The sequence below is a fragment of the Trachemys scripta genome, chromosome 3, assembly GCF_013100865.1.
Source record: "Trachemys scripta elegans isolate TJP31775 chromosome 3, CAS_Tse_1.0, whole genome shotgun sequence".
Classification (NCBI taxonomy): Eukaryota; Metazoa; Chordata; order Testudines; family Emydidae; genus Trachemys; species Trachemys scripta.
In genome coordinates this window covers 170603073-170616434 of record NC_048300.1, presented here as the reverse complement: position 1 = coordinate 170616434, position 13362 = coordinate 170603073, and the positions used below count along the sequence as shown (strand labels likewise).

Here is a 13362-nt window from a genome sequence, read left to right as displayed (position 1 = left end):
CAGATAGAAATTGCAAATGAGCTAACAATGGCATATAACTCTTCTCCCTGGTATACCCAGGAGTTGAGGCAACTTGGCTTTGGAGATACGCAGGAAGATGGAAACAAAATCAAATTGTGATAATAGGAGCTCCTGGAATAGTATTTATTATTTGATCAAATTTCTTCAGATGGTAAATCACTGTGTCTTGATTTTCTGTGAGGTGAATGTTACTATAATGTAATTCCATGATAATCAAACCAATCTTAATTTCTGGAGGTTCACAAATCTTAGTAGCTTGATTTTCTCATGTTCATTCATTCTGCAAAATTTCACTTCACAGAAAATCCACATGTAATAGCTAAGCACAAAAAAGTTTGATTAAATAATAAGCACTGGAACAGCCATTCTCACATTTCCAGGTTGTTTGTTCATCATTGAAAACCACTCACCCCTTCTTATCCATATTGCTTTAGGGGTTTACTTTTATATATAGAAGTCATTGCTTTGAAACTACTGTCAATCATAATCTTCTAAGAGTTTTTAAAATATTCCTATCTTTGCACTGGCATAAGTATTGGGTTTCCTAAGAGAAACTCTACCCAACGAAGGTATTACTTTTTATACATGAAACAATACAAATTTTGTTTCCCTTTTTTGTAAGTCATTCTACACTTTCTGCACATTTGTGCTTTATATTGAATATAAAAATAGGTCTTTAAAACTCTATTTACTTTAAACTCACTAAAAAACTACTTGCTTGTGAAATTCTCTTACAAATTCACTGCATCCATGTAGAGAAGATAAAACTAATTAGGCAGTTAATTGATACAGGTAGTGTGTAAAAAAATAATAAATTTTAAAAATCACAGCCTGAAATTTGGGAAAAAAGAGAAATTGAAGGAATAAAATTGTATAGTTGAAATGTAAGGCAACTCATTATAGGGAGTTTCTTTCTGGTCATTATCATAAGTGAAGATTAAGGGGAATTTAGAAAGAGAACTAAGTTTTCCAAAAAAACAGGAAGAATTGGAGCCCAATTCTGCATATCCTTCTTGAAGCAAAAATCTCTCATTAAGCTCAATGAGAATTTTTGTTAAGAAGTGCAGGTTTAAGCGCATACCAGGGCATCAATATGAAGATGTGGCAAGGGTAGAGAGAAAAGGAATGAACTGTAATGGAGTATCAAATAGCTTGAAACTATATGGCCCTGATTCAACCTCACAAGAGTTTCACACTAGAATAACTATAGAGTTGCACTTGATTTACACTTGTGTGAACAAAGAAACAGGACACACAGATGCAAACCACATTCAGTAGACTCTACCTTTGGGGAAGTTTACCCTGGGTGGATGTGGATGCCTACACTTTAGACTACAAGACATTTAAAAGGCATTTTGAATATGTCTTCCTGTTAAATTTGAAAAATATTGTCCTTTTAAACAATTTACAGTTAGTACTTTTATAGTTGAGAGACTAAACAGAAGAAAGCAACCAAAAGGGAAAATGTCAATTGAAGTTATCTTTCCAAAAACATTCATTTTCAAAATCTGAAAAATACCACCACCCTTTTCTACATCTTATATTTATATTTAAGTGAGATCCTAAGTGTTGTAAAGAAAATTGTTTTTTTTCCAATTGGAAAAAGCTGAGTTTCTTCTTTTGTGCCCCTAAATCTGCTTATACATAGAAAAGTACTATACAGAGACCAAATGAAAACAGGGGCAGCAATAAGAAAGTAAATGGGAGACACTAAGCCTGGAACATAATGATTTCTCCAAGAGGGTAGTCAACAAGAATTCATACGCATACTTAAAAGAAAAAACTGGGAATAGGGTTATTCAATTTGACCAGAAATACCCCACACATAAAATATGAGGATAACCTAGCTGATGTGATCTTTATTGACTGTGAGACTGCTCTTACTCACATGGAAGTGAGTGGGAGTTCAGGCATTGATTTCAACAAGGAGCAAGTTCTGGCCCTAAAAGTGTCGTGGCTTAATTAGAATATTCATTCATTTTCCTTGGGCAATATGCAAAGTTAAGCTCTCAAATGGATGAAAAGTCAAACTTTTGGGGGGAAAAATATGTATTGTCCCCCTGTTCATTGCATCATCACTCAAAATATTAATTTTACATATTGTTGTAGTTCCCTTCCAAAAGCTCTTCCAAGACTCTCTTGGCAGGGTGTTTTTTTCCTTTGACTAAACTAGACCTGTTGCTCTTTAAAATCTGCCTGACTGCTCTATACTTGGATATTTCATATTAGTTATCCTTAATACTTCGTAATAATTTTAAAAATTCCCTCCAAAAATACATCAAGATTTTTTGTGAGCTGAAACATAGACTTTATTACAAACTGAATCCACCTTAGATTTGACCATCATTAATACATAACTCACTGAACATTTGCAAAACACAAATGTTCAATTACACTGCCTATCATTTCAATAAACAAGGATGCATATCAGAAAGAAGGGAGTGGAAGAAATTGTCCACACCCTCTCATGATAGCTTGAAGAATTGCTAAGAGAATTTTGGCTCAGTTTTAAAAGATTGGAATATGATCATCTAATGCGATCACCCTATCCCATGAACATGAACTGGTTTTCAACAGTAGGACAGCTAATGGCTAGGCTGTAGAGCACTTTAGTTCCTTTTTTTTTTTTTTTTGCCTTAGAAGAGATAAATGTCATTTGTTTTCAATCTAATTGCTAAGTAATTATATAGAGAACATACTAATCATTTGAGACCAAAAAAAATGAAAATTCAAGAAACTCTGTTTTATTGAGGACTATCCATTGCCAAGGATATTTTGTGTGTTGTATTTGTTTGTTTTAAAACAGGTTTTTTTTCCATAAAGAATTATCACAATGCAAGACATAAATTTAGGTTCCCAGATACACTGCATCTCTTTTCTGATAGCAAGAATTTAGGCCAAACAGCTTTTATTTAGAATCGTAAGTTTTTTAAATTATTATTATGAGAAAGAGATCAGATTATATTAATCATTTAACTACCAGATTATTTAACTAACCTAAAGTAGCTATCTCACCACTTAAATGCCTAAGAGTTGTCTTTGATTAAACATAACATGCATGCAGGTTTAAATGTTGTGTTTTATTATGCCTTACAAATATGTATGCAGGATTTTCATTTTCAGCAAATCTGAAAGCCTGTAGCAGTGGTTGCCACCAAAATTACCAGCACAGTGAATTGTCCTTGTAAACAGCTGGATCATTTATTAGTGGATAAAGATAAAGGATCGACCAATGCCTATCAGATAAAAAGTAAACTTCTTGAGAAACACACTTCCACCTTGAGTCTGTTTATTGCCATCAGCAGTTCTTTCAAAATGTAAAACTGAAATCTGACGGCTCCTAAGGGGGAAAAAATGCACATTTTACAAAGTCTGTTCATCTGCAGCAGCCGCTCACATCCGCCCTTCCCACGCCCCAGCTCTCAGACAGGCAAAGGCAACTGCAAAGAAGAGGGAATTGGAGCAGATCCCCTGGGTTCTCCAGATGCCGGCGGGGCGGAGGTTAGCTCCGTGGCACTGCTGAGAAGGGCGGCAGCACCCTCTGGGCAGGACATCAGTAGCTACGGGCCCGCCCAGGCCGCTAAAAGAGAAGGGAGGCAGGGCGGGCTGGGGGCAGAGCGCTCCGGCTCCGCGAGCTCGGGGCCAGCAGCGCCGGTGCGCGCCAGGCTCGGGCAGGGAGGGAAGCTCTGCACAGAAGCGACAGGGCAGAGATCAAAGCTGGCCGCACCTCCGCCCCTGCGGCAAACTTGGAGCCCCCGCCCCCTCCTGAGCAGGGTCCCCCAGCTGCGGCCGGCCTCCCCAGCTTGGAAGCCCCGTACCCGCTGCTGCCTCGCCTGCCCTTCCGGAAGGGATGCACGGGGAGGCGGAAAGCAGCCTCCAGCCCAGCACCGTGCTGCCCCGGCCGGCGTGTGGGGAGTGAAAAAGGGCGGGGAAGCTGGCGCGCCCCGCCCCGGGGGAGCCAGCCGCTCTCCGGTCCCTCCCCGCCGCTGCACCCCGATTCCGTCTCCCAGTTTCCCCGTTTAAGACTGACTGGGGGCCCGGGGGAGAAACTGCTAAAAATAACCAGCGCGCCCAACGCCGCCGCCAGCCTTCGCTAGCCGCACATGGCCGGACACACCCCCTCCGCGCACAGCCAGCTTAACCCGCCGCGCCGTACAGCACAGCACAGCCCACGTGGAAGGGACCCGGGAGCCAGCGCAGCCCCCTCTCCGAGATCCTGAGGGAGACCCCGCCAGGCCGAGCAGGGAGCTAGCTAGCACAGGCCCCCGACGCTGCCCTCTGGAGGGCCGAGCCCCGCTACTTGGGGGGGAGGGAGCCAGAGCCATCCCCGCCTCCTACGCGCACGGATCTCGGCCTGAAAGGTGTCCCTACCCCCGCCCCAGCCGGAGATGGGGAGAGGAGTAGAATCCCCCCCCAGTAAAGGGCCCCTCCGCTAGCCACACTCAGCTGCGATCCCCCCACTTCGCCGAGGGGAGATGCAGCAATGACAGAAGGCAGGTAAACGGGCAAAGAACCTAGCACTAAAGCGTGCCTGGAATCACGTTCTCCGAGACCCTCTCCGCCATCTTTCTGTGGGCTCCCGGGGTCTCCCCTTCTAGGCTACCAGGGCGCTGAAAGCCGGATTGGGGGGCGGGGTGGGGGTAAAATCAGCGATTTCACACGTTTGTGGAATAAAAAGCTGTCTAACATTCTTCCCTCTCCCCCCGCTAGATGCAGACACAGCCGCCTACAGCTCCGCAGGTGGGGCGTGGGTCCAGGGCATCGCCAGCGTTACTTCTACAGACACTAATAGCGATACGAGTTTCTATCAGTTCCAGCTGATTTATTAAAATTGTCAAGATACAGACTTTCAGCATAAAAAAAAGGCAATGATGTTGACAGTGCACAAGTCTGCTTTTGCCATCATTTGCTACAAAATATGCAGATGGTCTGTACTTTAGATTATATTGCACAAAATGAGAAACTTTTTTTTAACTATGTGCCTTTTTTTGCTAAAAATCGAGAATCCAGTTTCATACCTTCCATCTGGGGCCCCATCCACATATCACAGCGTATGAGATACATAAAGTCCTACTATAGTACAGTACATATACAATCTTTTAAACTAAGATAACAGCTCTGAGGTCTATATCACCATTTTCAATAAATCTTTACCTACAAATATTGAACAAATCTGAACTATAGCTGTACAAAAAAGTTTCTTTTTTTGTTTTAAACCACAAGGCCTTTAGATGCAAGGATTATTTTTAAAATTTTAATCCTTTTAAAACCAGGACGTAACGTACCAACAAACTTGCATGCTAAAAACAGAAAAGAAAAAAAAATAAAAGGGAAGAAGTGCCTGAAAAGTCTTACTGAAAAAACACAGCAAGAATGTTCCCTTTTCACTGTACAAAAATACGCCTGAAAATATATTAATTTTTAAAAAAGACTGAGGTCTGTTATGTATCAAAAATGTTTCAATACCTTTTTGTACTGAGGTCTAGGCTGTCTGGTATTCAATCAAGGAGGTATAAGGGAACAAGCTACAAAAAAAAAAGTTGGCAAGTAGAAATCACATTTGTAAAACCATAGACAATTTGATCTGAAAAGTAAACTCTGATCTTAAGTCAGTTCACAGTTTTTATTTTCTTTTTGTAAGCGTTTGTACAGTCTGCATTTTTTCAAGCTCCCTGCAGCTTTGTTAAGAATCGGATGCATAGAAGACATCAGTTTTCTCCCTCCAAAAAAAGTTGCAATGGTCCCTTTCAGAAAAAAATCAGAACAGTTCTTTTAAGATCTCTCACGGGAAAAAAAAAATCCACAAACCCCCTTGAGTAACAGTTGTGCTGCCAAAAGACTTCTTTGCAGACCATCTTCCAGACTTCAATCACAGACCGACAAGCTTCGAACATCGACTTCTGAATCATTTTTCCCCCAGTCCCCCATGCCTTTTTGTTGTTGTTGTTGCGATCACCAAATTAAAAAAAAACAAAACAAAACAAACATAACTCCGGGCTCGGTTTGGAACTAACTTTGAGGCTTTTTTTTAAAAAAAGAAAAGACATTTTATTATATCATTTTTTACTCCACCACTTCCATCACATCATCACCAGCATCATCTTTCCTTTCCGATTTCTCTGCACGGTTGTTCTCATCAGCGACACGCCTTCCCGCGGCTCAGTAAGTGAAGACCAAGTCGGAAAAGTTCGCTTCCAGCCAGTCCCCTGCAATCATTTCGCTCAGCTCCGGGGTGCAGTAATCGGGGAACTCGAAGTGAGAGCCCAAGCTGCCCTCGCTGAACGAATCCAAATCTTTATCCACCAGGGACAGAGACAGGTTCCCCGAAGCAGAGCTCACCCCCAGCTCCGAGGCGGCGTGAGGGTGCTGGGAGAAATTCAAGCTCAAGTCGAACATCAGGTCGTCCGTCTCTTCGCTGCTGGAGGAGGAGGTGGAGATGGACCTGGAGGAAGCCGGGGACAGGCTGGGCTGCTGCTGGGTGCTCTGCTTGGTGATGTTCTTGAAGTTGTAGTACAGTCTATTGCTGCCGCTGCTGCCGTGCGAGGCTGCGCTGCCCCTCACCTCTTCGTACAGGCTGGCCCCCTCGGTGGACTCTGCCGAAGAGCTCAAGGTGGGACTGGCCGGGACTTTGGCTACATTATATCGCCTCTGCTGCTGCTGCTCGTCTTCCTCGTCCTCGTCCTCCTCCGCCTCTTGCTTGATCCTGAGCTGCAGCTCGTCCTCCTCCTCCTCCTCTTCATCATCCTCGTCCATGAAGACGCACTTGACGGTTTTGCTGCTCACTTTCAGGGTACCGTAGACATAGTCCTCCCCCGCGTAGTCCCCGGGGTGGGTGGCTTTAGCCCCGGGCTTGGCGGGAGAGGAGGAGGAGGACTTCAGCTTGCTACATTTCTTACTGGAGCTCTTGGCGCTTTTGCTGCTGCTGCTGGTGGGTGCGTTTTTCTCCGGGCTCTGGCTGGCACTGGGCTTGGCTGATGGGTCCATTTTGGGCTTTTTCCTGGGTCTGTATTTGTAGTCGGGGTAATCGGCCATGTGTTTGAGCCTCAGTCTTTCTGCCTCCCGGATGAAGGGGATCTTCTCGCTGTCCTTCAGCATTTTCCACCGCTTGCCCAGGCGCTTGGAGATCTCCGCGTTGTGCATGTCCGGAGACTGCTCCATGATTTTTCTCCTCTCGATTTTAGACCACACCATGAACGCATTCATCGGTCTCTTAATGTGCCCTGAAGCCGTTTTGCACCAGTCCGGGTCGCTCTCATCCAAAGCGACCGGGCTGCATGCCATAAACTCGCCCTCTTCGGTGTCCATCGCCTCCCGAGGCAGGTTGCTTTCAGTCTCTGTACTTTCCGCTTGCTGCACCATGCCGGGCTTGGAGCGATTTCTTTGTGTGTGCCAGCCCTTTCCCTGCCCCGCCACGCGAGCCTTCGGGAGTCACAAGGTGAAGCCCCCTCGTGCGAGTTGCAAGGTCTCTTCTGCGCCTTTCCTTCCCCGCTCGCACACTGCCGCTACTGCTCCCCTTGCACCAGGCACCAGCAGGTCTGGGACTCTCTCCGGCTCGGCTCGGCTCTTTCCCCTCCCCCCTGCAGCAGCAGCAGCCGCCCGGACCCCGAGCTCTCACTAGATCACACGCCCCCTTCTGCAAAAGTTGCGGCCGGGTCCTCTCCGAACTAGTTATCAGGGTTTCATATGGGTGACATCACTCCCCCAGCCAGCCAATCGTGTAACTCGGGCTCCTCCCACTGGCTCCTCCCCTCTGCCTTTATTTAAGTCCCCCACATGCGCCCCCCGCCTTTCGCACTGTTTTAGTGGGGGAGGTGTGGAATTGGAAGAGGCTGGACTGGGAGCTTAATCTTAATATACATATATTAAAAATGACTTGCATGGGTCATTTAAGATGGGTTGTATTAATGCTTTCACTATCTCCTCCTGGGCTGGCTATTAGAAAGCACAGCAATTTGTTTTGCTAGAGAGTATGGGATAGTGGATGTGAATCTGGTGCGATTATTTCCCATTGCCTAGTGCAGTCAGGCTGGGTGAGCTCATGTCCTAGGGACTGAGGTGCATCCTCCAGGCATCTGCTCTCTGTGCTTCCAAGTAACTGAAGGTGGCGCTTTAACACTACAAGCTTTTCAAAAGCATGCAGCTATTTATTTTTTTGCAAGGCAAAGAAATCAGTTTAAAGATAAAGTGCTGATTTCTCATTCTTGTGTTTGCATAGTGTCTATTTTATCCCTTCTTTCTCTTATTCTCTTCCTCCAAACGTCCCCCACAGCCAAGGCATCACTTCTTTACTCATGGTTCCCTATCTGCCTTTCTTAAACCAATAGCAGGAGAAACAGTCGACGGTTTTGCTTTTGATCAGTTAATATCAATGACACCTATTTGAGATGTGTGATGTTTTGTACTTCAAAATTTGGTGGCTGTGACATTTACAGGCACAAATTGACCCATGGCCACCTCTGGCATTACTCACACCTGTGATCATTTTTTTAAAATCATGAAAAATATAGGATACATTAAATAATCTAATTGCATAAAAACAGCCCTTTGCCTATCATGAATCATTTATTTTCACTTCCTAATTTTGACTAGACCATAATGCCAATAATTAGCCTTTTTTCCCCCTGGCTGGTAGTAAACCAGAGTAAATAGGGCACTGTGTCACATGGTGATTTAAATCTGCCCTTAACAAATCAGGGTGCATAGATGGCACTTAAAACATGTTTAAGTGGAGCAAGTCCTCCCCCCTTTCAATTTCATGGTGCTGTTAAGGCTATCTATGTGTTAGCTCCAGATGGTGGGGAGAAAAGAAGGTCTAAGCACCAGATACTCCCTGTAGGGAATTGAGTAGGAAGGGTGGCAAAGAGGCAGAACCATAGCTCCCCACCCTACACCTTCCCCAAGCACTGGCCAGATGCACAGAGTGGAGGGAAAACGAGTCTTGCAAATTACTGCCCCCATAACAAAAAGGGGGCCATGTGAGAAATGTTGTCTCTGAGGCACAATGCTTCCTAGTGCTCTCCATGACGGTGCCTACTGAACCAATATAACCCATAATAATGGTTATTGTTTATCATCTGGATTGTATGAGGTAAAAAGGAAAATTTGTGTGGTATAGGTCAGCCTATCATAAAATATTATGACTTATATCATAAGCCGTTCGTTTATAAGCCGACCCCCCCAAGATGGATAAGTAAAAATGGAAAATTTGTATGCCCCATTCATAAGCCGACCCTATAATTCAGGGGTCGGCAAACTTTGGCTCCCGGCCCATCAGGATAAGTCGCTGGCGGGCCGATACAGTTTGTTTACCTTGAGCGTCCGCAGGCATGGAGATAAACCTAAGTAAACAAAATGTCCCGGCCTGCCAGCGGCTTAACCTGACGGGCTGGGACAGCAACTGGTGGGGAAATTTTTTGTGGGGAGAAGCTGGGGGTTAGGGGAGTAACCCCTGTGATCACCCCCCACATGACCCCACCCCAACCCGGGACCTCTCCACATGACTCCTCCTCGTGTAACCCCTCCCTGCCCCATCCCTAGCCCGGGACACCCACACTCTCCCCATCCCATCCCTTCCCACCTTACCTGCAATGGGCCAGGGGAGGATGCCAGGGGAGCGGTGTGGCCGCAGCCTGCCAGCCCCAGAACTGCAGCGGCTTCGGAGGCTGGGGGGAGAGCAGCGTGGCCAGAAGCGGAGAGACTCTGTCCTCTGCCTCTTCCCTTCTGGCTCTGCTGGCTGTGCTGCCTCTCCTTGCCCCCTCTGTTGAGGGGGCGGGGGAAGGGGCTGTGTCCCACCTCTCCCCCTCTCTATACCCGTTCATAAGCCGACCCCCTTCTCTGGTGTTTCCCTTTTTTACTAACACGATATATTAAAATAGATGTTCCTAAAAGGGTGGAGCAGACTCTTTAAAGCCTGGCCTACCTGAAGGATTGCCTATTTTCCTGTGTAATACTTTCACCACCGTGGTCAGCAGAGGAACCTGAGTAGAATTCCCCTCATTATAAACGAGGGGGAGAAGGTTGCTGGGTATTCTCTGTGAAGGCTCCAAGACTCTGGTTTCTCCCCAGCCTGGTCTGAAGTAGCTTGAATTCGGTGCCCATGTGGGCCCACTGCAAATGCCATCTGTTTGATAGGGGTTTTGGAGAGAATGAGGGTATGCTTCCCACAATGATGAAAGGGTGGAAAGGAGTCTCTATAGATGTCTGGCTGGTTGAGTTCCTGTGAGATGACTACTGGCTGCTGGAATTTTATTATTAATGATGTCAGCGTGCCTAGAACCTTGGAGAAGTGTAAAAAAAAGTCTAACAGAATGTTAGGAACTATCAGGAAAGGGACAGAAATTAAGAGAGAAAATACAGAAATGCCACTGTATAAATCCATGTGCTCCCGTGTCCAGTTTTGGTCACCCCATCTCAAAAAAAGATATAGTGGAACTGGAAGGTTGCAAGAAGGGCAACAAAGATGATCAAGAATATGGAATGGCTTCTATAAAAAGAGAGACTACAAAGATTGGGGCTGTTAAGCTTAGAAAAGAGACGAGTAAGGGGAGTTATAATGGAAGGTTATAAAATCATGAATGGTATGCAAAAAATGATTAGTGACATGTTATTTAACTTTTCCCACAATACAAAAACCAGGAGCCACATGATGCAATTAATAGGCCGCAGATTTAATACAAACGAGGAAATACTTTTTCATGCAGCACACAGTTAACCTTTGGAACTAATTGTTGTGGGATACTGTGAAGGCCAAAAGTATAACTGGGTTCAAAAAAAGAACTGGATAAGTTCTTAGAGGATAGGGCCATCAAGGGCTGTTAGCCAAGATGATCAGGGATGTAACCCCGTGCTTGGGGTGACAGTAAACCTCTAACTACCAGAAGACAGAGGTGGATCACTCCAACTGCCCTGTTCTGTACACTTCCTGTGAAACTCTGGTACTGGCCACTGTTGAAGACCGGATACTCAGCTTGATGGACAATAGGTCTGACACAATATGGCCATTCTTATGTCTATTCTTATGTTCTTTTTGTTATTTTAAATTTAAATAAATAACGTGAGTAGAGATGGTTGAAAAATAGAATTCCATTCTGTAGGAAATTCTGAGATTTGGTCACATTCTGAATCAGAGTGAAAAGTTTAAATCTCAGAAATTTTGTGAAATACAATATTTCAAAATATTTTTTCGACCTTATCAAAACATCTCATTTTGGTAAGATTCAACTTTTTTCATTTCAACTTTATTATTTTGACTTTTATGCTATACCATATAATGATAACATGTATTGTAATTTATAATAACATAAAAATCAAAATGATAAAGTCAAAACAGAACATTTTGACCTTATCAAAATGAAATTGGCATGTTCCTATGAAAGTTTTTGATTTAATTCGGCTGGAAAACTGTTTCAATGCAAAATTTCCAACTAGTTCTAAATGTAACTAAGAAGCCAACCAAAAATATAGGGCCTTTCATGACTGGGGTGCCATCTAGAAAACATCGCAGGATCAGGCCTTTAACTACCAGAACTGTTAATGTAATCAAATAGCAATAACAGTCCAAAATCAGACAAGAAAAAGCTTTACTACTATAACTAGTGGAGGGGAAAAATAGGTCAGATTACGTCCTTCTTTTTATCACTGTCATTGCAACCTAAAGAAGACTATTCTGGTTGAAACATTTTTCTTGTCTGAGTTTGTCTCCTTTGTAAAGATGAATATAAATACTATGGAGGCTTTCACATAACCCCTCCTCCCCTCTTTTTTTTTATTTCTTTGAGTGCCTTTGGTGTATTTTGGTAACATTTAAAAATCTTTCAAACTGGTCTTTTAACTCTAAACAGATATACTGCTCTTGCGGGCTTGTTAATGTTGATCTTCTATCTGATTATTTTTTTGGAGGGTGGTGCTGAAGAGATGATGAAGTTTGAAAAACATGGCTGACAGCTAATAAGGACAATCAAGAAAGTGAGTGTCCTGCAGATTTCAGAGATCTGCTGCTGCACAGGAAAAGGTCTATGTAAAATGAATAAAGGTCTGGGTCTGCCCTCAGGAGTGCACCTGAGACTGAAAAACACTACCAAGTGGAGTGATCTGTGTTGAGAAGCAGAATCCCCTATGCAGGGCTGGATTAAGGCAGGGGCTTTAGGGGCTGCAGCCCAGGGCCCCGGCTCAATAATAATAAAAAATAAATCACAGGCAGCGATCTCCAAATCCGGGCTGCTAAAAGTCCCGCAGCGCAGTGGGGCGCTCAGGCAGGCTGCCTGCACGTCGTGGCCCCACGCTGCTCCCGGAAGCGGCCGGCTGCTAGCACGTCTCTGCAGCCCCTGGTGGGGTGGGGGGAGTCGGCTCCGTGTGCTGCCCCCGCCCCAAGCACCATCCCCACAGCTCCCATTGGCCAGTTCCCGGCCAATGTGAACTATGGGGGTGGTGCTCGCAAGCGCAGGAAACGCACGGAGACACACTGCCCTCCTCCCCACCAGGGGCCGCAGAGATGTGCTAGCAGCTGGCCGCTTCCAGTAGTGGTGTGGGGTTATGGCATGCAGGCAGCCGCCTGTGGTAAGCGCCTTCCGGCCGTAGCCTACACCTCGCACTCCCTCCTCCACCCCAACTCCTATCCCAGATCAGAATCCCCCTCCTGCACCCAAACTCCCTCCCAGACCCCACAACCCTCCAACATCCCAATCTCCCTCCCAGGAAAAAGACTTGTCTACAGGGGCCCCACAAAATCTAATAATCCCAGGCCCACAGGAGAGTTAATCCAGCCCTGCCCCTATGTACTGCTCTTCTAATGGGATATCTGCCAAAATAGGAATTAAATTTGACTCATGAATATGTCATGTCTGCTGTTGAAGAAACAGAGCTGGGTTTCTACAACCGTGGGAGGTATGAGTCAACAGTTGTTCTTATACCAAAAGTCCAGTGTGGCATGCTAGATAAAATTTGATGACAGGCTCCCTGCATTTTGCACATATTCACCACCACTACCACCACTCTGCAAAGTTTTTGCATCTGCTCAAAGTTTCATTGGCTGCAGTGAGGGGATAGCCTGAACATTTTTCATCACTGGTCCCATACTAAATCAGTACGGCTGCTGCTGGAGTGGTCCAGAGCATCATTCTGGCTGCGTGATCACAACATCACTGAAATTTGACCCGTCTGCCCCTCTGTACAGGCGGAGGGGCAGCTGGGCCAGATTTCAGTGAGTGGTGTTGCCACATGGGACAGGGGGTCACAAGATCACTGAAATTTGGCCCAGAGTCCCCTCCATCCAGATGAAGGGGTGGTCAGGCCAAATGGTGTTGCAACATGCCACACAAGGAGTCTGCTCCTGTACTATGGAGT

The 13362-nt window shown here is 45.2% G+C and overlaps 1 protein-coding gene across 1 annotated transcript; it reads right to left on the bottom strand.

Moving 5' to 3' along the window:
• Window positions 1-4828: 4828 nt before the first annotated feature.
• SOX11 (SRY-box transcription factor 11) lies at window positions 4829-7673 on the bottom strand. Its single transcript, XM_034766450.1, has one exon. The coding sequence runs from the start codon at window positions 7378-7380 to the stop codon at window positions 6181-6183; it is 1200 nt and encodes a 399-aa protein (XP_034622341.1). The 5' UTR covers window positions 7381-7673; the 3' UTR covers window positions 4829-6180.
• Between the last annotated feature and the right edge of the window lie 5689 nt (window positions 7674-13362).